Source organism: Dendrobates tinctorius, unplaced genomic scaffold (assembly GCF_039654945.1).
Source record: "Dendrobates tinctorius isolate UK_male_01 unplaced genomic scaffold, ASM3965494v1 ptg000261l, whole genome shotgun sequence".
Classification (NCBI taxonomy): Eukaryota; Metazoa; Chordata; class Amphibia; order Anura; family Dendrobatidae; genus Dendrobates; species Dendrobates tinctorius.
Genome location: NW_027361928.1, coordinates 705,098 through 730,494, shown reverse-complemented (window position 1 = coordinate 730,494; position 25,397 = coordinate 705,098). Strand labels below are relative to the sequence as shown.

At 58.9% G+C, this 25,397-nt stretch overlaps 2 protein-coding genes across 3 annotated transcripts; both read right to left on the bottom strand.

Annotated features, from left to right (window-relative positions):
• Window positions 1-412: 412 nt before the first annotated feature.
• Window positions 413-9,248, bottom strand: GMPPB (GDP-mannose pyrophosphorylase B). 2 transcript variants are annotated; one of them, XM_073558881.1, is made up of 10 exons: window positions 8,637-9,248; window positions 6,772-6,908; window positions 6,617-6,697; window positions 6,496-6,544; window positions 5,434-5,576; window positions 4,229-4,387; window positions 2,878-2,956; window positions 2,673-2,800; window positions 1,491-1,699; window positions 413-904 (listed from the first exon to the last, which is right to left on the bottom strand). In XM_073558881.1, the coding sequence occupies exons 2-10, from the start codon at window positions 6,898-6,900 to the stop codon at window positions 886-888; spliced, it is 996 nt and encodes a 331-aa protein (XP_073414982.1). In that variant the 5' UTR covers window positions 6,901-6,908; window positions 8,637-9,248; the 3' UTR covers window positions 413-885. The 2 variants fall into 2 exon arrangements, with proteins under 2 accessions (XP_073414982.1, XP_073414981.1); XM_073558880.1 differs by having other exon boundaries at window positions 1,517-1,699; window positions 8,637-9,058.
• Window positions 9,249-18,854: 9,606 nt separating this feature from the next.
• On the bottom strand, window positions 18,855-25,149 carry IP6K1 (inositol hexakisphosphate kinase 1). Its single transcript, XM_073558879.1, has 6 exons — window positions 24,993-25,149; window positions 21,435-21,792; window positions 20,349-20,556; window positions 19,902-20,077; window positions 19,645-19,820; window positions 18,855-19,574 (listed from the first exon to the last, which is right to left on the bottom strand). The coding sequence occupies exons 2-6, from the start codon at window positions 21,655-21,657 to the stop codon at window positions 19,158-19,160; spliced, it is 1,200 nt and encodes a 399-aa protein (XP_073414980.1). The 5' UTR covers window positions 21,658-21,792; window positions 24,993-25,149; the 3' UTR covers window positions 18,855-19,157.
• Between the last annotated feature and the right edge of the window lie 248 nt (window positions 25,150-25,397).

Genomic DNA, 25,397 nt, shown 5'->3' with positions numbered 1-25,397 from the left:
CTCACCGTGCAGAGCGCACCACCGCCGGCACCCGCAGCACACCACCGCCGGCACCCTCACCGCGCACCTCCGCCGGCACCCTCACCGCGCACCACCGCCGGCACCCGCAGCGCGCAGAGCGCACCTCCGCCGGCACCCTCACCACGCACCACCGCCAGCACCCGCAGCGCGCAGAGCGCACCTCCGCCGGCACCCGCAGAGCGCACCTCCGCCGGCACCCTCACCGCGCACCACCGCCGGCACCCTCACCGCGCACCACCGCTGGCACTCATCCCACGCATTGCTGCAGTTATTCACACCGCGCTGCCTTATAGCAGCACGCACCGCCGTCACCTACACCCCGCAGCACCTTTGCCGCCGCCATGACATACGTCACGAGGGAAGGGACCACAGATGAACCAGCAGAAAGCAATACACAGAAAAAAGTGTTTATAAGACAATTCCAAAGGCAGCCCCCCGCCTCAGTAACCGGGTGGGCCGGACAGGTGGCAGTAGTGCAATTAACCCTCTGCATGCTGGGACAGGAGGTTACCAATAATTTAGTGCCCGTCCCCATTTTCCAGAGAAAACATCCTATTTGTCATCACACAGCAATACAGGCGACGCGTCCCACCTTCACGGCTGCCCCTGGGGAGGCGGACGGTGCGAGGTCGGTACGACCACGGCCCACTGGCGACCGCACCATTTGGCACCAGAGATGTCGCTCCTTCCTCAGACCGGGCAGACTGCACGATCTCAGTCTATGGTCCCTGTGCAGCGGCCGCCGCGCCTTCTACATGATGATCCGGGGCTCCGGCACCGACTCGGCGATACACTTGTGGGGTAACACGTTGGCTCCATTGAGGTAAAGCTCATCGTTCACAATGACGTCTTCTCCCAGAACCGTCACATTCTCCATCCGCACCTGTGACGAGAACGAGCCGCACATCACACACTGACCCACTGTGACAAGTCCCCTGCAGTGCACGACCGCGCCGAGAGGCCCAAACTACTGATCCGTCAGCAAACGGCTGAAGCCTCAGTATTCACCTTCCACCATCCACCCACATTGGGTCATGGAGTCCTGGAGAAATATTGACCTCTCCTGCTGTCTACAGCGACGCGCCTCTCCCCGCCACCTGATGGCGACGCGCCTCAACCCACCACCTGATGGCGACGCAGCTTTCCCGCTGTAAATCTGAGACTCAAAAAAATGCTCCATAGACTTACACTGAGAAAGTCCGAGCACAGCCGAGGTCACATGGGCCAGAAGTAATCACATAGGAAAGAATCCCCACCACCCTCTCCAACTAAATACCCATGCACCCATAGAAAAGAACTACCCCAGACTTATGTGCAGCGATCGGAAAGAATCCCAACACCACCCTTCCCAGACTAACCGCAAACCCACAATTCTAGTTTCAGGAAACAGAGGTGCCGGGATCAGCCCGTCTATTACAGGTTGATTATTCCCGTCCTCCTCCGCCCGTGCCGTCACATCGGCTCCTCACCCCACGCTGTCACATCGGCTCCTCACCCACTGGCCGACAGATGAGCTCCAGCCGACTATGGAAGACTCCAGCCACGAATGGGAGCGGATTCTGGAGCCCTTCATGACTGTGCAGCGCTTTATCCGCACCCCGTCCTCCACCGTCACACCAGGGCCAATAATCACATTAGGGCCAATGCAGCAGTTGTCCCCGATCTTGGCCGACGGATCCTGGAAAATGAAAGACAAAGACGGTAAAGCAGAGGAACCCTGGGGTCGGCCATACCCAGACCTAATACAGAGCAAACCCCACATCATCCGGAGTGGCGGACTGCGCCCCAAGGCGTCCGGAGCAGCAACTACACGTGGACTGCGCCCCAAGGCGTCCGCAGCAGCAACTACACGTGGACTGCGCCCCAAGGCGTCCGCAGCAGCAACTACACGTGGACTGCGCCCCAAGGCGTCCGCAGCAGCAACTACACGTGGACTGCGCCCCAAGGCGTCCGCAGCAGCAACTACACGTGGACTGCGCCCCAAGGCGTCCGCAGCAGCAACTACACGTGGACTGCGCCCCAAGGCGTCCGCAGCAGCAACTACACGTGGACTGCGCCCCAAGGCGTCCGCAGCAGCAACTACACGTGGACTGCGCCCCAATGCGTCCGCAGCAGCAACTACACGTGGACTGCTCCCCAATGCGTCCGGAGCAGCAACTACACGTGGACTGCGCCCCAAGGCGTCCGGAGCAGCAACTACACGTGGACTGCGCCCCAAGGCGTCCGGAGCAGCAACTACACGTGGACTGCGCCCCAAGGCGTCCGCAGCAGCAACTACACGTGGACTGCGCCCCAAGGCGTCTGGCGGCAAGTTAATGTTCTTTATCGTGATTTTTCTACACTGTCTAGTGAGAGGCATGAGCCATCTGCGCGCGGGGCAGTACCACCGATTAGGGTCTCCATGAACGGCCTCTAAAGAGAAGTCAACAGGAACAAACAAGATGGATGCCGAGCTTCTCCCTGAATCCTCTCTGGGGTGGAAAAAAAGGTCCAATCTGCTGCAGGAGAGAAAACTAGGGCAAGAAGCGCAGGGGGTCTGTACTATATTGGGGTGACCTCCTCTTTGTGAGCGGCGTCCATCATGTTTACCAGGGACTGTACACACGTCTGGGATTGACACTGGGTGTGCGGTCATCCAACCCTGTACTCACCACCAGCACATTCCCCGCAATGCCAGGTCCTGTGTGCAGCAGCTCCGGGTGCTTCATCTTCACGGACTGCAGGTACAGGCACATCCCGGTCAGAAAGTCCTTGGGCTGCCCGATGTCCATCCAGAACCCTGAAAGGCAGAAGACATGATGGATGGACGTAGGTGGAAACCCCGAGACTGCCATCAACACCCAGAAGAGCTCTCACCATGCAGCTCCATGGCGAAAAGCTGCCCGTCCTGTGCCATCGCCGGGAAGATCTCCTTCTCTATGGAAGTCGGGCGCAACTGCAGAGAAAAGAAGAGGCTCAGCACAGACTAGCGGTACCGCACCCCAGACCGACGGTACCGCGCAAAACCACCACCCCAGACCGACGGTACCCGCGCAAACCACCACCACCCCAGACCGACGGTACCGCGCAAATCACCACCACCCAAATCACCCCCCCCCCCCCCAGACCGACGGTACCCGCGCAAACCACCCCCCCCAGACCGACGGTACCGCGCGAACCACCACCCCCCCCCCAGACCGACGGTACCGCGCAAACCACCACCCCCCCCCCCCCAGACCGACGGTACCGCGCAAAACCACCACCCCAGACCGACGGTACCGCGCAAACCACCACCACCCCAGACCGACGGTACCGCGCAAATCACCACCACCCAAATCACCCCCCCCCCAGACCGACGGTACCCGCGCAAACCCCCCCCCAGACCGACGGTACCGCGCAAACCACCACCACCCCCCCCCCCAGACCGACGGTACCGCGCAAACCACCACCACCCCCCCCCCCCAGACCGACGGTACCGCGCAAACCACCCCCCCCCCCCCAGACCGACGGTACCGCGCAAACCACCCCCCCCCCCCCCCCAGACCGACGGTACCGCGCAAACCACCACCCCCCCCCCCAGACCGACGGTACCGCGCAAACCACCACCCCCCCCCCCAGACCGACGGTACCGCGCAAACCACCACCCCCCCCCCAGACCGACGGTACCGCGCAAACCACCACCCCCCCCCCCCCCAGACCGACGGTACCGCGCAAACCACCACCCCCCCCCCCAGACCGACGGTACCGCGCAAACCACCACCCCCCCCCAGACCGACGGTACCGCGCAAACCACCACCCCCCCCCCCAGACCGACGGTACCGCGCAAACCACCACCCCCCCCCCCAGACCGACGGTACCGCGCAAACCACCACCCCAGACCGACGGTACCGCGCAAACCACCACCCCCAGACTGACGGTACCGCGCAAACCCCCCCCCCGCCCCTCAGACCGACGGTACCCGCGCAAACCTCCACCCCCCCCCCCAGACCGACGGTACCACGCAAACCACCACCCCCCCCCCCAGACCGACGGTACCACGCAAACCACCACCCCCCCCCAGACCGACGGTACCGCGCAAACCACCACCACCCCAGACCGGCGGTACCGCGCAAACCCCCCAACCACCACAAATCAGCGGTGACACTGTGCCCCCCAAGGACCCTAAAAATCCGACCCAGCACAGACCGGCGACCCACACACAGGACCCCAAGCTCATCATTGTAGGCACCTGGATGCGGTGCAGCACGGACGGGCAGAAGATGTACAATCCGGAGTTTATCTTGTTTGATACAAACACTTGAGGTTTCTCCACAAATCTCTGGATCTGACCGCACTCCGCGTCGTACAGCACCACCCCGTACTTCGAGGGCTCCTCCACCTTTGTGACCTGCACAAGAAGCAGCGATTATAACCTATATCATTTCTTTATGTGGAATCTAACAGAATCACCCCCGTACACAGTGCTGCGCAGGTCTCAGGCCGGTGTGTAAGGCCTGTTTCACACATCCGTTTGTCACCATAAGTCAAAATCCGCCGTTTTGGAAAAAAAACGGATCCGCCATTTATCTTGGCAGATCCGTTTTTTTCCCCATTGACTTTCATTATCGGCGGATTTTGACTGATGGCCGTCCGTAGCATCCACATTTTTGCAGATCCGCCAATATTTTGGCGTCCGCTGACCTGACCGGACCCTGCAACGTTTTTTTCTCTCTCCGGATCCGCTATTTTCTGTTTTAACCCGCAATTCTGTCTGGCTGCAGGATGAAAATCAATCTCTCTCTCATCTCCAGCCCCATTTCTCGCATCGCGCGATCTCCATGCTCTCACCCACATCCCGCGAGATGATCGCTCACCACAGATGCCGCTCACTACATCCGCCGGTATTTCTTCTTTTTTACCAGGCGCGGCACTACATCCGCCGATCCGCTGACCCTCGTTTCTGTCAGTCCGCCTGCGGATCCGTTTTCCGCTATTTTGGCGGATTGAGACTGACAGAAAAGACTGATGTGTGAAAAAGGCCTAATGCTGTAGTCAGAAGCTTCAGACATAGAAGGGTTAAAAGTTAATTATCAATGAGCAAAATACAAAGAGAATTGTAGATTATTAGTGACGACGGAGGTGACGGGCAGCCGGATACCGACAACGACGGGCGGACAACAGATACCGACGGGCGGACAACAGATACCGACGGCGACAGCGAGGGGCAGTCAGATACCGGTGACGGGCAGATGATTTACATTATTCTTCCTTCTCAGATAATAAGCCATTAACCCTTCTATTACTGGAAGCATCTCGCTTTTCACCATTTTTCCGCACCGGCCTAAGACATCTGCAGGTTCAGCAGAGACCCCGCGTGAGGTACCAGCTCCTCCCATATATCTTCCTGCCACTAACAAGGCCCCCCTTGAACATTGTCCTGGATACAGGTCTCACCACAATGGTTCCCTCCTTCCCGTGGTGCTGATGGAATCGGACCATGTCCTCGAAGGGAAAGTCGCAGATGACGTCGCTGTTCAGTACGAAGAACGGCTCTGGGTTCTCAGTCAGCAGCTGCCGGGCGAGAGCCAAGGGGCCCGCTGCCAATCAGAAGAGAGGGCATCGGTCACCCATGACGCAGACAACCCGCCCGCGGCCCCCCCCCCTTGCAGGACGCAGACAACCCGCCCGCGGCCCCCCCCCTTGCAGGACGCAGACAACCCGCCCGCGGCCACCCCCCTTGCAGGACGCAGACAACCCGCCCGCGGCCCCCCCCCTTGCAGGACGCAGACAACCCGCCCGCGGCCACCCCCCCTTGCAGGACGCAGACAACCCGCCCGCGGCCCCCCCCCCTTGCAGGACGCAGACAACCCGCCCGCGGCCACCCCCCTTGCAGGACGCAGACAACCCGCCCGCGGCCACCCCCCCTTGCAGGACGCAGACAACCCGCCCGCGGCCACCCCCCCTTGCAGGACGCAGACAACCCGCCCGCGGCCACCCCCCCTTGCAGGACGCAGACAACCCGCCCGCGGCCACCCCCCCTTGCAGGACGCAGACAACCCGCCCGCGGCCACCCCCCCTTGCAGGACGCAGACAACCCGCCCGCGGCCACCCCCCCTTGCAGGACGCAGACAACCCGCCCGCGGCCCCCCCCCCTTGCAGGACGCAGACAACCCGCCCGCGGCCCCCCCCCCCTTGCAGGACGCAGACAACCCGCCCGCGGCCCCCCCCCCCTTGCAGGACGCAGACAACCCGCCCGCGGCCCCCCCCCCTTGCAGGACGCAGACAACCCGCCCGCGGCCCCCCCCCCCTTGCAGGACGCAGACAACCCGCCCGCGGCCCCCCCCCCCCTTGCAGGACGCAGACAACCCGCCCGCGGCCCCCCCCCCTTGCAGGACGCAGACAACCCGCCCGCGGCCCCCCCCCCCCTGCAGGACGCAGACAACCTGCACGTGGCCCACCCCACTGATAACCTCCCTGCAGCCCGCCCCCCCCCCTGACACCCTCCTCGCAGCTCACCCGTTCCCAGCGGCTCCTTCTCATGTGACATGGAGATGCGGATTCCCAACTGTCAGGAAGTAAACTGAGAGTAAGATGGCGGCCGGCGCGGCGGCGACAGGCTGGAGGCGCTATTTCTTACCCTCTTCTCCTGCTCCTTCATCTCCTTCTCTAACATGTCTGACATGTAGCTGACGGCCAGGATGACGTGATTAACCCCCGCCTGTCCACAGGAGAGAAGACACTGATGTTACCCTGTTTAGCGGGGGTAAGTGGCGGCATTGCCGCGCTCCTCACCTTCACCAGCGCCTCCACCTGGTGCAGCAGGATCGGACGATTACAGAAATCCACCAGGGGTTTGGGGACGCTGAGGGTCAGAGGTCGTAACCTCGTACCATAACCACCAACCAAGATCAAGGCCTTCATGTTGTTCCCTATGAGAGAGGAAAGCGAGTGCGGCAGATCACACCAGAGAACTACAGAGAGCCTGGACCGGGGGAGGAGGGGACGGCTGACATCCTGGGACTGATAGACAGGGGTGGGAGGGGACAGACGAGACCCCATGACTGAGGGGCAGGGGGTTACGGCAGAGAGGACGGGACCGGGGAAGAGGGGAGAGGGGAGGGCAGAGAGCCCGGGACCGGGGAAGAGGGGAGAAGGGAGGGCAGAGAGCCCGGGACCGGGGAAGAGGGGAGAAGGGAGGGCAGAGAGCCCGGGACCGGGGAAGAGGGGAGAAGGGAGGGCAGAGAGCCCGGGACCGGGGAAGAGGGGAGAAGGGAGGGCAGAGAGCCCGGGACCGGGGAAGAGGGGAGAAGGGAGGGCAGAGAGCCCGGGACCGGGGAAGAGGGGAGAAGGGAGGGCAGAGAGCCCGGGACCGGGGAAGAGGGGAGAAGGGAGGGCAGAGAGCCCGGGACCGGGGAAGAGGGGAGAAGGGAGGGCAGAGAGCCCGGGACCGGGGAAGAGGGGAGAAGGGAGGGCAGAGAGCCCGGGACCGGGGAAGAGGGGAGAAGGGAGGGCAGAGAGCCCGGGACCGGGGAAGAGGGGAGAAGGGAGGGCAGAGAGCCCGGGACCGGGGAAGAGGGGAGAAGGGAGGGCAGAGAGCCCGGGACCGGGGAAGAAGGGAGAAGGGAGGGCAGAGAGCCCGGGACCGGGGAAGAAGGGAGAAGGGAGGGCAGAGAGCCCGGGACCGGGGAAGAGGGGAGAAGGGAGGGCAGAGAGCCCGGGACCGGGGAAGAGGGGAGAAGGGAGGGCAGAGAGCCCGGGACCGGGGAAGAGGGGAGAAGGGAGGGCAGAGAGCCCGGGACCGGGGAAGAGGGGAGAAGGGAGGGCAGAGAGCCCGGGACCGGGGAAGAGGGGAGAAGGGAGGGCAGAGAGCCCGGGACCGGGGAAGAGGGGAGAAGGGAGGGCAGAGAGCCCGGGACCGGGGGAGAGGGGAGAAGGGAGGGCAGAGAGCCCGGGACCGGGGAAGAGGGGAGAAGGGAGGGCAGAGAGCCCGGGACCGGGGAAGAGGGGAGAAGGGAGGGCAGAGAGCCCGGGACCGGGGAAGAGGGGAGAAGGGAGGGCAGAGAGCCCGGGACCGGGGGAGAGGGGAGGGCAGAGAGCCCGGGACCGGGGAAGAGGGGAGGGCAGAGAGCCCGGGACCGGGGAAGAGGGGAGAAGGGAGGGCAGAGAGCCCGGGACCCGGGGGAGAGGGGAGAAGGGAGGGCAGAGAGCCCGGGACCGGGGGAGAGGGGAGAAGGGAGGGTAGAGAGCCCGGGACCGGGGAAGAGGGGAGGGAGAAGGGAGGGCAGAGAGCCCGGGGACCGGGGGAAGAGGGGAGAAGGGAGGGCAGAGAGCCCGGGACCGGGGGGAGAGGGGAGAAGGGAGGGCAGAGAGCCCGGGACCGGGGGGGAGAGGGGAGAAGGGAGGGCAGAGAGCCCGGGACCGGGGAAGAGGGGAGGGCAGAGAGCCCGGGACCGGGGAAGAGGGGAGAAGGGAGGGCAGAGAGCCCGGGACCGGGGAAGAGGGGAGAAGGGAGGGCAGAGAGCCCGGGACCGGGGAAGAGGGGAGAGGGGAGGGCAGAGAGCCCGGGACCGGGGAAGACGGGGACGGCAGAGAGCCTGGGATTGGGGGGGGGGATGAGGGAGACCCCAGGGCAGAGGCCGGGGGAGGGTGGCTCTCACCTGCGGGCTGACGCTCGGACTATCCCGCTTCGGGCTCTTCACTTCCTATTGACCATTCAAACCTGTGACGTCAGAGCAGCGCCGGGGGGCGGGGCAGCGGCCTCAGTTCCGCTTCTCGGTGGATCCCGGGCGTCCCTCCCGTCAGCGGCTGCCGCCCCGGTGTCCCCGTTATCTCCGGGGGCCGCAATGGCCGCTGAGGTTTAGCTGTGCGCGGCGCTACCTCTAGGCCACAGGCCGCATCTCAGTTTCCAAGAAAACAGACCAACCAATAGCTACCGCCCTCGTGTGAGCCAATCAGCAAATGCCGCACTGCTGCAACTGGATTGGACGTCCAGGAGTCGCTGCCATGGAGACACTTCCAGCAACGCGGAAATAAAAATAAGAGCGTGGCATCACGTGATCTAAACCGGCCAATCAGAGGTCGGACGAGCAGCAATGCTTCTTGGGATGTAAAGCAACGTCGTAGGCAGTAGGTGGAGGCGCAGGCGCAGGCCTGTCAGAGGCCGCTGCTCTTATTATTCACATTTCTGTTTTTTACAAGATGAATGAGAATCAGAAAAGCGGAACAAGATGGCGGCACAGGGCGAGCCGCACGGTCACCGAGGGCCACAGCGAGAGATCAGGGCCCGAACCTCCATCAGAGGCCGTCCGGCCCCCCAGAGAGCGGACACCGGAGGAGCCCCCCCCCCCCAGAGAGCGGACACCGGAGGAGCCCCCCCCCCCCCCCCCCCAGAGAGCGGACACCGGAGGAGCCCCCCCCCCCCCAGAGAGCAGACACCGGAGGAGCCCCCCCCCCAGAGAGCAGACACCGGAGGAGCCCCCCCCCCCCAGAGAGCAGACACCGGAGGAGCCCCCCCCCCCCAGAGAGCAGACACCGGAGGAGCCCCCCCCCCCAGAGAGCAGACACCGGAGGAGCCCCCCCCCCCGAGAGAGCGGACACCGGAGGAGCCCCCCCCCCCCAGAGAGCGGACACCGGAGGAGCCCCCCCCCCCCCCCAGAGAGCGGACACCGGAGGAGCCCCCCCCCCCCCAGAGAGCGGACACCGGAGGAGCCCCCCCCCCAGAGAGCGGACACCAGAGGAGCCCCCCCCCCCCCCCCAGAGAGCGGACACCGGAGGAGCCCCCCCCCCCCCCAGAGAGCGGACACCGGAGGAGCCCCCCCCCCCCCCCAGAGAGCGGACACCGGAGGAGCCCCCCCCCAGAGAGAGCGGACACCGGAGGAGCCCCCCCCAGAGAGAGCGGACACCGGAGGAGCCCCCCCCAAGAGAGAGCGGACACCGGAGGAGCCCCCCCCAGAGAGAGCGGACACCGGAGGAGCCCCCCCCCCAGAGAGAGCGGACACCGGAGGAGCCCCCCCCAGAGAGCGAACACCAGAGCCCCCCCCCCCAGAGAGCGAACACCGGAGGAGCCCCCCCCCCCCAGAGAGCGGACACCGGAGGAGCCCCCCCCCCCCAGAGAGCGGACACCGGAGGAGCCCCCCCCCCCCAGAGAGCGGACACCGGAGGAGCCCCCCCCCCCCAGAGAGCGGACACCGGAGGAGCCCCCCCCAGAGAGAGCGGACACCGGAGGAGCCCCCCCCAGAGAGAGCGGACACCGGAGGAGCCCCCCCCAGAGAGAGCGGACACCGGAGGAGCCCCCCCCAGAGAGAGCGGACACCGGAGGAGCCCCCCCCAGAGAGAGCGGACACCGGAGGAGCCCCCCCCAGAGAGAGCGGACACCGGAGGAGCCCCCCCCCCCAGAGAGCGAACACCAGAGCCCCCCCCCAGAGAGCGAACACCGGAGGAGCCCCCCCCCCCCCCCAGAGAGAGCGGACACCGGAGGAGCCCCCCCCAGAGAGAGCGGACACCGGAGGAGCCCCCCCCAGAGAGCGAACACCAGAGCCCCCCCCCCAGAGAGCGAACACCGGAGGAGCCCCCCCCCCCCCAGAGAGCGAACACCGGAGGAGCCCCCCCCCCCCCAGAGAGCGAACACCGGAGGAGCCCCCCCCCAGAGAGCGAACACCGGAGGAGCCCCCCCCCCCCAGAGAGCGAACACCGGAGGAGCCCCCCCCCCCAGAGAGCGAACACCGGAGGAGCCCCCCCCCCCCCAGAGAGCGAACACCGGAGGAGCCCCCCCCCCCCAGAGAGCGAACACCGGAGGAGCCCCCCCCCCCAGAGAGCGAACACCGGAGGAGCCCCCCCCCCCAGAGAGCGAACACCGGAGGAGCCCCCCCCCCCAGAGAGCGAACACCGGAGGAGCCCCCCCCCCCCAGAGAGCGAACACCGGAGGAGCCCCCCCCCCAGAGAGCGAACACCGGAGGAGCCCCCCCCCCCCAGAGAGCGAACACCGGAGGAGCCCCCCCCCCCCCAGAGAGCGAACACCGGAGGAGCCCCCCCCCCCCCCAGAGAGCGAACACCGGAGGAGCCCCCCCCCCCAGAGAGCGAACACCGGAGGAGCCCCCCCCCCCAGAGAGCGAACACCGGAGGAGCCCCCCCCCCCCAGAGAGCGAACACCGGAGGAGCCCCCCCCCCCCAGAGAGCGAACACCGGAGGAGCCCCCCCCCCCCCCCAGAGAGCGAACACCGGAGGAGCCCCCCCCCCCCCCCAGAGAGCGAACACCGGAGGAGCCCCCCCCCCCCCAGAGAGCGAACACCGGAGGAGCCCCCCCCCCCCCAGAGAGCGAACACCGGAGGAGCCCCCCCAGAGAGGCAGTGTCAGGTCGGCATCAGCAGGATTGTGCTCAGTCACGTGACACTGCCCGCAGTCACTGAGCACAATCCTGATCACACGGTGCTTCAATCTACTGTGCCATGGCTGACCACAGGGGGCGCAGTGTCCACCACACCAGGCATTACCTGGATCACGTGTTGTCCTGCGGGAGAGCCGACAACATGGCGGCCGACAACCTCTGAGTCAGTGCACAACTCTCCCCCCGACCCTGCACTGTGTGTAGGAGCGCAACGCACGGTGGCTCAGTGGTTACCAGTCTAGCGAACAAAAACCTGCGAACAGTTTATATGTTCTCCATTTCCTCTCACACTGCAAACACATCCGGAACCACAATGAGGACAGTAACTATGTCTGTACAACGCCGCGGAATATGATGGCGACATGAGGAAAATGAATAAAAAAATGACGATCTCCAGAACGTGCAATATACACACGCCACAAAACATTTTCTCTGCTGGAGTAACAGCTCCTGGCTGTATAATACTGCCATGAATCACTGTACAGCACAATCATCCTGAGTTACATCCTGTATTATACTCCAGAGCTGCACTCACTATTCTGCTGGTGCAGTCACTGTGTACATACATTACTGATCCTGAGTTACATCCTGTATTATACCCCAGAGCTGCACTCACTATTCTGCTGGTGCAGTCACTGTGTACATACATTACATTACTGATCCTGAGTTACAACCTGTATTATACCCCAGAGCTGCACTCACTATTCTGCTGGTGCAGTCACTGTGTACATACATTACATTACTGATCCTGAGTTACATCCTGTATTATACCCCAGAGCTGCACTCACTATTCTGCTGGTGCTGTCACTGTGGACATACATTACTGATCCTGAGTTACCTCCTGTATTATACCCCAGAGCTGCACTCACTATTCTGCTGGTGCAGTCACTGTGTACATACATTACTGATCCTGAGTTACATCCTGTATTATACCCCAGAGCTGCACTCACTATTCTGCTGGTGCAGTCACTGTGTACATACATTACATTACTGATCCTGAGTTACATCCTGTATTATACTCCAGAGCTGCACTCACTATTCTGCTGGTGCAGTCACTGTGTACATACATTACATTACTGATCCTGAGTTACCTCCTGTATTATACTCCAGAGCTGCACTCACTATTCTGCTGGTGTAGTCACTGTGTACATACATTACTGATCCTGAGTTACATCCTGTATTATACCCCAGAGCTGCACTCACTATTCTGCTGGTGCAGTCACTGTGTACATACATTACATTACTGATCCTGAGTTACATCCTGTATTATACCCCAGAGCTGCACTCACTATTCTGCTGGTGCAGTCACTGTGTACATACATTACTGATCCTGAGTTACATCCTGTATTATACTCCAGAGCTGCACTCACTATTCTGCTGGTGCAGTCACTGTGTACATACATTACATTACTGATCCTGAGTTACCTCCTGTATTATACCCCAGAGCTGCACTCACTATTCTGCTGGTGCAGTCACTGTGTACATACATTACTGATCCTGAGTTACATCCTGTATTATACCCCAGAGCTGCACTCACTATTCTGCTGGTGCAGTCACTGTGTACATACATTACATTACTGATCCTGAGTTACATCCTGTATTATACTCCAGAGCTGCACTCACTATTCTGCTGGTGCAGTCACTGTGTACATACATTACATTACTGATCCTGAGTTACCTCCTGTATTATACTCCAGAGCTGCACTCACTATTCTGCTGGTGTAGTCACTGTGTACATACATTACTGATCCTGAGTTACATCCTGTATTATACCCCAGAGCTGCACTCACTATTCTGCTGGTGCAGTCACTGTGTACATACATTACTGATCCTGAGTTACATCCTGTATTATACCCCAGAGCTGCACTCACTATTCTGCTGGTGCAGTCACTGTGTACATACATTACTGATCCTGAGTTACATCCTGTATTATACTCCAGAGCTGCACTCACTATTCTGCTGGTGCAGTCACTGTGTACATACATTACATTACTGATCCTGAGTTACATCCTGTATTATACTCCAGAGCTGCACTCACTATTCTGCTGGTGCAGTCACTGTGGACATACATTACTGATCCTGAGTTACCTCCTGTATTATACCCCAGAGCTGCACTCACTATTCTGCTGGTGCAGTCACTGTGTACATACATTACTGATCCTGAGTTACATCCTGTATTATACCCCAGAGCTGCACTCACTATTCTGCTGGTGCAGTCACTGTGTACATACATTACATTACTGATCCTGAGTTACATCCTGTATTATACTCCAGAGCTGCACTCACTATTCTGCTGGTGCAGTCACTGTGTACATACATTACATTACTGATCCTGAGTTACCTCCTGTATTATACTCCAGAGCTGCACTCACTATTCTGCTGGTGTAGTCACTGTGTACATACATTACTGATCCTGAGTTACATCCTGTATTATACCCCAGAGCTGCACTCACTATTCTGCTGGTGCAGTCACTGTGTACATACATTACATTACTGATCCTGAGTTACATCCTGTATTATACCCCAGAGCTGCACTCACTATTCTGCTGGTGCAGTCACTGTGTACATACATTACTGATCCTGAGTTACATCCTGTATTATACTCCAGAGCTGCACTCACTATTCTGCTGGTGCAGTCACTGTGTACATACATTACATTACTGATCCTGAGTTACATCCTGTATTATACTCCAGAGCTGCACTCACTATTCTGCTGGTGCAGTCACTGTGGACATACATTACTGATCCTGAGTTACCTCCTGTATTATACCCCAGAGCTGCACTCACTATTCTGCTGGTGCAGTCACTGTGTACATACATTACTGATCCTGAGTTACATCCTGTATTATACCCCAGAGCTGCACTCACTATTCTGCTGGTGCAGTCACTGTGTACATACATTACATTACTGATCCTGAGTTACATCCTGTATTATACTCCAGAGCTGCACTCACTATTCTGCTGGTGCAGTCACTGTGTACATACATTACATTACTGATCCTGAGTTACATCCTGTATTATACTCCAGAGCTGCACTCACTATTCTGCTGGTGCAGTCACTGTGTACATACATTACAGATCCTGAGTTACCTCCTGTATTATACCCCAGAGCTGCACTCACTATTCTGCTGGTGCTGTCACTGTGTACATACATTACATTACTGATCCTGAGTTACATCCTGTATTATACCCCAGAGCTGCACTCATTATTCTGCTGGTGCAGTCACTGTGCACATAATGTACATTACTGATCCTGAGTTACATCCTGTATTATACCTCAGAGCTGCACTCACTATTCTGCTGGTGCAGTCACTGTGTACATAATGTACATTACATTACTGATCCTGAGTTACATCCTGTATTATACCCCAGAGCTGCACTCACTATTCTGCTGGTGCAGTCACTGTGTACATACATTACATTGCTGATCCTGAGTTACCTCCTGTTTTATACTCCAGAGCTGCACTCACTATTCTGCTGGTGCAGTCACTGTGTACATACATTACTGATCCTGAGTTACATCCTGTATTATACCTCAGAGCTGCACTCACTATTCTGCTGGTGCAGTCACTGTGTACATTACATTACTGATCCTGAGTTACATCCTGTATTATACCCCAGAGCTGCACTCACTATTCTGCTGGTGCAGTCACTGTGTACATACATTACATTACTGATCCTGAGTTACATCCAGTATTATACTCCAGAGCTGCACTCACTATTCTGCTGACGCAGTCACTGTGTACATACATTACTGATCCTGAGTTACATCCTGTATTATACCCCAGAGCGGCACTCACTATTCTGCTGGTGCAGTCACTGTGTACATACATTACATTACTGATCCTGAGTTACATCCTGTATTATACCCCAGAGCTGCACTCACTATTCTGCTGGTGCAGTCACTGTGTACATACATTACTGATCCTGAGTTACATCCTGTATTATACCCCAGAGCTGCACTCACTATTCTGCTGGTGCAGTCACTGTGTACATACATTACATTACTGATCCTGAGTTACATCCTGTATTATACTCCAGAGCTGCACTCACTATTCTGCTGGTGCAGTCACTGTGTACATACATTACATTACTGATCCTGAGTTACCTCCTGTATTATACTCCAGAGCTGCACTCACTATTCTGCTGGTGTAGTCACTGTGTACATACATTACTGATCCTGAGTTACATCCTGTATTATACCCCAGAGCTGCACTCACTATTCTGCTGGTGCAGTCACTGTGTACATACATTACATTACTGATCCTGAGTTACATCCTGTATTATACCCCAGAGCTGCACTCACTATTCTGCTGGTGCAGTCACTGTGTACATACATTACTGATCCTGAGTTACATCCTGTATTATACTCCAGAGCTGCACTCACTATTCTGCTGGTGCAGTCACTGTGTACATACATTACATTACTGATCCTGAGTTACATCCTGTATTATACTCCAGAGCTGCACTCACTATTCTGCTGGTGCAGTCACTGTGGACATACATTACTGATCCTGAGTTACCTCCTGTATTATACCCCAGAGCTGCACTCACTATTCTGCTGGTGCAGTCACTGTGTACATACATTACTGATCCTGAGTTACATCCTGTATTATACCCCAGAGCTGCACTCACTATTCTGCTGGTGCAGTCACTGTGTACATACATTACATTACTGATCCTGAGTTACATCCTGTATTATACTCCAGAGCTGCACTCACTATTCTGCTGGTGCAGTCACTGTGTACATACATTACATTACTGATCCTGAGTTACATCCTGTATTATACTCCAGAGCTGCACTCACTATTCTGCTGGTGCAGTCACTGTGTACATACATTACAGATCCTGAGTTACCTCCTGTATTATACCCCAGAGCTGCACTCACTATTCTGCTGGTGCTGTCACTGTGTACATACATTACATTACTGATCCTGAGTTACATCCTGTATTATACCCCAGAGCTGCACTCATTATTCTGCTGGTGCAGTCACTGTGCACATAATGTACATTACTGATCCTGAGTTACATCCTGTATTATACCTCAGAGCTGCACTCACTATTCTGCTGGTGCAGTCACTGTGTACATAATGTACATTACATTACTGATCCTGAGTTACATCCTGTATTATACCCCAGAGCTGCACTCACTATTCTGCTGGTGCAGTCACTGTGTACATACATTACATTGCTGATCCTGAGTTACCTCCTGTTTTATACTCCAGAGCTGCACTCACTATTCTGCTGGTGCAGTCACTGTGTACATACATTACTGATCCTGAGTTACATCCTGTATTATACCTCAGAGCTGCACTCACTATTCTGCTGGTGCAGTCACTGTGTACATTACATTACTGATCCTGAGTTACATCCTGTATTATACCCCAGAGCTGCACTCACTATTCTGCTGGTGCAGTCACTGTGTACATACATTACATTACTGATCCTGAGTTACATCCAGTATTATACTCCAGAGCTGCACTCACTATTCTGCTGACGCAGTCACTGTGTACATACATTACTGATCCTGAGTTACATCCTGTATTATACCCCAGAGCGGCACTCACTATTCTGCTGGTGCAGTCACTGTGTACATACATTACATTACTGATCCTGAGTTACATCCTGTATTATACCCCAGAGCTGCACTCACTATTCTGCTGGTGCAGTCACTGTGTACATACATTACTGATCCTGAGTTACATCCTGTATTACACCAACAGACGCAGCGCCCCCAGCAGACAGACACATCTTGTCGCCACTTTGCAGGTTTTGACTTGCAAATGCATAAAACTTGCGTGCTCAAAAGTTTACACACCCCGGCAGAATTTTTGCTTTCTTGGCCTTTTTTTCAGAGAATATGATAACTCTAAACCTTTTCCTCTACTCATGGTTAGTGGTTGGGTGAAGCCATTTATTGTCAGACTACTGTGTTTTCTCTTTTTAAATCATGACAACCCAAAACATCCAAATGACCCTGATCAAAAGTTCACATACCCCATTTCTTAATACCGTGTATTGCCCCCTCTAACATCAATGACAGCTTGAAGTCTTTTGTGGTAGTTGTGGATGAGGTTCTTTATTTTCTCAGCTGGTATTGCTGCCCACTCTTCTTGGCAAAAGGCCTCCAGTTGCTGCAAATTCCTGGGCTGTCTAGCATGAACTGCAGCTTGAGATCTCCCGAGTGGCTCAATGATACTGAGGTCAGGAGACTGAGATGGCCACTCCAGAGCCTTCACTGTGTTCTGCTGTAGCCAATGACAGGTAAACTTGGCCTTGTGTTTTGGATCGTTGTCATGTTGGAACGTCCAAGTACGTTCCATGCGTAGATTCTGGGACGATGATTGCAAATTTGCCTCCAGTATTTGCTGATAACGTGCTGCATTCATCTTTCCTTAAGCTTTAAGTTTCCTGTGCCTTTGTAGCTCACACATCCCCAAAACATCAGCGATCCACCTCCTTGCTTCACAGTAGGAATGGTGTTCCATTCATCATATGTCTTGTTGACCTCTCTCCAAATGTAATATTTATGGTTGTGGCCAAAAAGTTCAATTTTGTTCTCATCACTCTAAACTACCTTGTTCCAGAAGTTTGGCTGTTTGTCTCTGTGCTGTTTTGTGTATTGTAGGTGAGATACTTTGTGGCATTTGCACAGTAATGGCTTTCTTCTGGCGACTCGACCATGCAGCCCATTTTTTTTCAAGTGTCTCCTTATTGTGCATCTTGAAACAGCCACACCGCTAGTTTTCAGAGAGGCCAGTATTTCAGCTGATGTTATTTGTGGGGTTTTCTTTGCATCCAGAACACTTTTCCTGGCGGTTCTGGATGACATTTTTGTTGGTCTACCTGACCGTGGTTTGTTATTACAAAGCCCGACTTTCCACTTGTTAGTCACAGTTTTAACGCTGCTGACTGGCATTATCATTTCCTTGGATATCTTTTTGTATCCCTTTCCTGTTTTATACAGTTCAACTACCTTTTCCCGTAGATCCATTGACAATTCTTTTGCTTTCCCCATGACTCACAATCCTGAAACGTCAGTGGCTGGATGAAAGATGCAAGAGTCTGTCTGGATCCCAGAAACTCACTCCGCTTTTATGCACACACACTGATTACAAACAAACAGGTCACAGGGGAGGATGTCACCTTTAGTAGACACTCAAACCCATTTGTGTCAACTTCTGTGGATGTTATCAGGCCAAAATCACCAGGGTGTGTGAACTTTTGATCGGGGTCATTTGGATGTTTTGGGTTGTCATTATGACGTAAAAAGAGAAAACACAGTAGTCTGACAATAAATGGCTTCACCCAACCACTAATCATGAGTGGAGGAAAAGTTTTTGCCGGGGTATGTAAACTTTTGAGTACAACTGTAGACTAAAGCTGAGACACAAATAACTAAAACCAAACTAAAGCCCTGGAGCCGGCCAGAAGGCGCCGCCGCCCCCCGCCCGTGTGCGCTCCGTCCCACATCACTGCACACAGACACACGTGGGTGATAGAGCTCTAATATATAGATCTGACATAGAGGATATAGAAATATATACATTTATGGGGGGTGGGGCCGGCGGACTGTTCTGGAAGGACGGCCCGTGGTGTCCGGCTCCGCGTCTAGTGGTTCTCGCCATTGTACAGCCATGTCCGTGGCACGGCGTCCATCGTACGGCTCACCCCGGGACGATGATGTGAGGACGACGTGCGGCCGAGGACCCTCAGAGCGGCTTTTGTGCGTCTCTCAGCCGCTCCCCGTCGGGCGGACATGACAGAGGGGCACGAGGAGGCTCTCCGGCCGCTGCTACTGGCTGTCGTCTCGGATGAGCTCCAGGACGCTGGTCAGGCTGCGCAGACCCAGCACGTAGCCCTGGTCCGGCCCGTCGTGCACAGTCAGGTCGTCGCGGAAGCCTTTGTATGTGCTGTGGGCGAAGTCTATCATGCGGACGTCCACTTTGGGGCAGGTTTCCTGGGCCGGGGGGCGGCCGGTCCCGTCATAGATGATGAGCAGCGAGCTGGAGTAGAAGCGGTACGAGGCCTGGACTTCCAGCACGGAGATCAGACGCTTCAGCTTGCTCAGGATCGGCTCCAGCAGGTCGGTGCGGAGGTGGACGCCATTGTGCAGGTACTGGTGCAGGGCCTGGCGGAAACCCTCGGTGCTCAGGCTGCGGCCGTAGTACTTGTTCAGGCAGAGGTAGTGCCCCGTGTTCATCTGGAAGACCTGCAGGAGAGAGGGATTGTGGGTAACAAGGCGCCAGACAGGGGGCCACACATTAACCCTTCCCCCGCACCTGCATGCCGCACACCCTCACACCCAGCGTGGCGGACGTGCTCTGCTCGCACTTCTTCATCTGCCGGGCCGCCTTCTCCTCGGACGCGTCGTCGCCGTGCTGCCGCGTTCCCATCTTCAGGTCCAGGACGCACGGGAACTTGAAATGGCGGACGACGTTCTCCAGCAGCAGGAATTCTGGGACAGAGTTAAGCCATAACGGAGGAGGAGGAGGAGGACTCGCACCGGGCGCCCTGCCTACTGGCTGCACAAGGATACTGTACATCTTGCGCTCCTTGGACTCGGAGCGCATGCGGCTCAGCTGCTGCTTGTGGCACCGCAGGCTCCAGGGGTTGTAGCTGATCCGTTCCGCGCTCGCCCCGCTGTTCCCATCCAGCATCTGGAAGGGGGCGTCCGCCAAGACCTCCAGCTTGGGGCTCTTCATCTCTGGGACGCTGCAGAAGAGGGAGGGAATGAAAATCTGCACATAGCGAACAAGCCCCCCGGACGTACCCCTCACATTGCGGGACCCCCAGGACATCAATATTATCAACACCTGTGACCGAATGGAGCAGAGCTGCAGTGTAAAGCATTGAGGAGGGCACTGCCTGCAGTGAGATTGACATACGGTCTGGTGGGCGTCGTGCCCAGTCTTCTCAATTTACAATCAGATAGGCCCCGACCTGGGGCCCTCTACACGTTCGTGCGCTGGGGGCCTGATGTCACCTCTCGCCGTGCTCCCCGCTCAGCGGCGGCCGTTCATCCTTGTGGTCGGTGCTGCTGGTCCGATGCAGACTGCGGCGGGAGTGCTTGCGTCTCGGATGGTCCCGGTCAGGAAACTCTTCATGATCGGCCGCCTCACTCTCCACATATGGGTAAGCCACCAGGTTGATGTACCCATCGCTGTCACCCTCAAAGCAGACGGACACCACGCCTGGCGGGAGAGAGCGTGTCAGTCAGCACCGCGGGGCAGACACCACAACACGGAGACCCAAAGCCCACCAGCCACACCACAGTCCTGAAACCCCGCCCCGCAACGTCCCCTGCCTACATATGGGATTGTACAGCCCTCCCCTGGACCACCCAGTCCCTCCCCTTGGACTGCCCTGCTCGTCCTCCTGGACCAAACTGCCCCGACCTACCCCTGGACCACCCAGCCCCTCCCCCTGGACTACCCTGCTCTTCCCCTTGGACCAAACTGCCTTTCGACCTACCCCTGGACCACCCAGCCCCTCCCCCTTGGACCAAACTGCCCTTCGACCTACCACTGGACCACCCAGTCCCTCCCCTTGGACTGCCCTGCTCGTCCTCCTGGACCAAACTGCCCCGACCTACCCCTGGACCACCCAGCCCCTCCCCCTGGACTACCCTGCTCTTCCCCTTGGACCAAACTGCCCTTCGACCTACCACTGGACCACCCAGCCCCTCCCCCCTGGACTGCCCTGCTCGTCCTCCTGGACCAAACTGCCCCGACATACCCCTGGACCACCCAGTCCCTCCCCCTGGACTGCCCTGCTCTTCCCCTTGGACCAAACTGCCCTTCGACTTACCTACCCCTAGACCACCCAGCCCCTCCCCCTGGACCAAACTGCCCTTCAACCTACCCCTGGACCACCCAGCCCCTCCCCCTGGACCAAAATGCCCTTCCACCTCCCCCTAGACCTCCATGTCCCTCCCCCTGCACCATTCAGCCCCGCCCACAGCATATCACTCCTTAGCACAAGTCTCCCCATAGCACATGACTACACATCGGGGAGAAGATGTCGATTATCTTCTCCATTCTGCTGTGTAATGGGGGCTTCAGGGTCTCACCTTTATATTCCGGGGTGAACTCTTTCATCTCGGGGGGGAGGGACTCATAGAATCGCTGCTCGCGGGAGATGAGGGGCTTGCAGACAGTGTGGTCGTCGTAGCGCATCATACTGCTGTGGCCCCCCACCTGATGGATGAACGGCTCCAGCAGGACCCCCCGGCCCCTGTCGCACACGGCGCTCTGGACAAACTTCCCCACTTCCATGGTTTGACAAACACACATTGCGTTGGACGCCCGATGCTCAGCGGGGGCATGGGGAGTGGCGCAGGGGCCGGGCAGCGGTACGGGGGGCCGGAGGGCAGCGGTACGGGGGGCCGGAGGGCAGCGGCTCCTTCACCTGGGAATCGCTCCTCAGATCTGAGAAGAGAAACAGAAAAGGAGACCAAGGTTATTAGGGCACTGGGGGGTCTGCAATACCAAGACAGGTTATTACACCTGGGGTTATTCTTAGGGGTGATCTTATTACAATGTATAAATATATGCGGGGACAGTACAAAGACCTTTCTAATGATCTTTTCACTCTTAGACCTGTGACGGGGACAAGGGGGCATCCTCTACGTCTGGAGGAAAGAAGGTTTCAGCATACTCACAGACGCGGATTCTTTACTGTAAGAGCAGTGAGACTATGGAACTCTCTGCCATATGATGTTTAATGAGTGATTCCCTACTAAAATTTAAGAAGGCACAACAAGAAAACACAAAATGACAAATTTGCAAAACTACTCTGCAGTAAAAAATGTGACAGTGATCAGCAAGTGCTGGATAACAAACACAGGATATTTAGTCAATACATTTTTTGCAAAAACTGTATACCAAGCTGTTCCACCTCGTCACGGTAATCCCTCACGGAGCAGACCCTATCTAATGTATTTAAAACCTGAACATGTGAACAGTGTCTAAATGAACAGGATACAGACAGGCGCCTCCTAGTATATGGGCTCGTGGTGCAAGGCAGCTCATTTATGTGCATGTCACACAAGAGAGGGGTCTCCCAAACCACGGTGACCTCTGCTGGGGCAGCGGTCGTGACTGGCCAGGGGCGAACATATCAGTGACCAAGTGATGGATCAAATGTCCCTCAGCAACCCAAAGGGTTAACAGCGCCAGGTGAGAGGTCCAATGGTAAAAGGAACTCGAGGCAGAAAGTCTCGGAATTAAGAGCCAGGAGAAAAAAGTTACAGGACGCAGCGGCCCCTGAGAGCAGCGGCGGCCGAGCCAAAGCCCCCCACCCCCCGAGAGCAGCGGCCGAGCCAAAGCCCCCCCACCCCCCCGAGAGCAGCGGCGGCCGAGCCCCTCTCCCCCCGAGAGCAGCGGCGGACAAGCAACCCCCCGAGAGAAGCAGCCGCCGAGCCCCTCTCCCTTCGAGAGCAGCGGCGGCCGAGCCAAAGCCCCCCCCCGAGAGCAGCGGCGGCCGAGCCCCTCTCCCCCCGAGATCAGTGGCGGCCGAGCAAACACCCCCCCCACCCCGAGAGCAGCGACGGCAGAGCCCCCGACACCAGGGGACACGGTGCACAGATCACCACCTCCTGCAGGTGCTTTGCACTGATGAGGGGGGCTGCGAGGCGCATGCTTCATTATGAGACCACAGTGTCAGTCAGGACTGGATTTCAGGAGTGGGGTCCCTACGGCCCCTCACACACACCTCTGCCCAGCTTGTTGGACCTGGGTGAAAAAGGTATGAAAGCTCCAGAAGTCGCCTCGTTTTTGCCCCTCACTTTCCACAAACATTTTGACATTTGAAAAGTTTTTGTACTTTTCAATTATGTAAAAACTTAGATGAACGGCGGCAGTCACAGAGAGAGGGGGAGCAGCAGATTTGTCGGCGGTGGCTCCTCCGCTGGTGGCGGGTGGAGCGGCGGTGGCTCCTCTGCTGGTGGAGCGGCGGTGACTCCTCCGGTGGTGGCGGGTGGAGCGGCGGTGGCTCCTCCGCGGGTGGAGCGGCGGTGGCTCCTCCGCAGGTGGCGGGTGGAGCGGCGGTGGCTCCTCCGCAGGTGGCGGGTGGAGCGGCGGTGGCTCCTCCGCAGGTGGCGGGTGGAGCGGCGGTGGCTCCTCCGCAGGTGGCGGGTGGAGCGGCGGTGGCTCCTCCGCAGGTGGCGGGTGGAGCGGCGGTGGCTCCTCCGCAGGTGGCGGGCGGAGCGGCGGAGGCTCCTCCGGCGGTGGCGGGCGGAGCGGCGGTGGCTCCTCCGGCGGTGGCGGGTGGAGCGGCGGTGGCTCCTCCGGCGGTGGCGGGTGGAGCGGCGGTGGCTCCTCTGCTGGTGGAGCGGCGGTGACTCCTCTGCTGGTGGCGGGTGGAGCGGCGGTGGCTCCTCCGGACGTGGCGGGTGGAGCGGCGGTGGCTCCTTCGGCGGTGGCGGGTGGAGCGGCGGTGGCTCCTTCGGCGGTGGCGGGTGGAGCGGCGGTGGCTCCTCCGGCGGTGGCTCCTCCGGCGGTGGCGGGTGGAGCGGCGGTGGCTCCTCCGGAGGTGGCGGGTGGAGCGGCGGTGGCTCCTTTGGTGGTGGCGGGTGGAGCGGCGGTGGCTCCTTCGGTGGTGGCGGGTGGAGCGGCGGTGGCTCCTTCGGTGGTGGCGGGTGGAGCGGCGGTGGCTCCTCCGGCGGTGGCGGGTGGAGCGGCGGTGGCTCCTTTGGTGGTGGCGGGTGGAGCGGCGGTGGCGGGTGGAGCGGCGGTGGCTCCTTCGGTGGTGGCGGGTGGAGCGGCGGTGGCTCCTCCGGCGGTGGCGGGTGGAGCGGCGGTGGCTCCTCCGGACGTGGCGGGTGGAGCGGCGGTGGCTCCTTTGGTGGTGGCGGGTGGAGCGGCGGTGGCGGGTGGAGCGGCGGTGGCTCCTTCGGTGGTGGCGGGTGGAGCGGCGGTGGCTCCTCCGGCGGTGGCGGGTGGAGCGGCGGTGGCTCCTCCGGACGTGGCGGGTGGAGCGGCGGTGGCTCCTTCGGCGGTGGCGGGTGGAGCGGCGGTGGCTCCTCCGGACGTGGCGGGTGGAGCGGCGGTGGCTCCTTCGGCGGTGGCGGGTGGAGCGGCGGTGGCTCCTTCGGCGGTGGCGGGTGGAGCGGCGGTGGCTCCTTCGGCGGTGGCGGGTGGAGCGGCGGTGGCTCCTTCGGCGGTGGCGGGTGGAGCGGCGGTGGCTCCTTCGGCGGTGGCGGGTGGAGCGGCGGTGGCTCCTCCGGACGTGGCGGGTGGAGCGGCGGTGGCTCCTCCGGACGTGGCGGGTGGAGCGGCGGTGGCCGCTCTGAGGGCCACGTGACTCCTCCCACCTGATGACGTCACACCGGCTTCATCCAATCAGATCACTCCGCACATCACAGGATCCCGAGAACAGGTGCAGCCAATCACAGCAGAACCTTGCAGCCCCTCCCACACACCTGGAGCCCCGCCCCTAGGAGGTGCTGTACATAGCCCCTCCCACACTGCGGCACATGAAGCCCCGCCCACTCTCTGCCCCTTCGCCCTGGCTCCTCCCTTGCCCCGCCCTTCTTCCTGCTCGCTGGCGCCCCCTGTGGTGGTGTCGCCCCGTGATCTTCGCATGACCCCGGCTCCCGCCGCTCCGCCCCTCCCGGCACTCCCCTCACCTGTCTCCGCCGCCGGTCGGGGGTCGGCCGCCCGCGGGTGTCTGCTTTCAGACCCGGCTCCTCTCACCCGCTCCGGACCTGTTCAAATCAACAACAAGATGGCGACCAGCCGGGAAAGAGGCGGCTCAGCCACTCGTTGTCATGGCAACGCCGGACACGCCCACCTTAGTGTCGTCACCAATCAGAGGAATGTGTGAAATCTGCGAGTCTCAGTCTGGTTCCTATTGGCTGAGTCCTGTGTCACTCACAGTCCTGTGACTCCGCCCAGCGCATCGCTGCCGTTTGCCGACAGATCACAGTCAGGTGATCAAAGTTGTGGCTTTTGATTGGCTGCAGACGAAGTCTGCCGGATGTGAGTTGCGCGTTCTCCCCCTGCTGGTGAATGTGAGGCACAGTCCGGCCCGA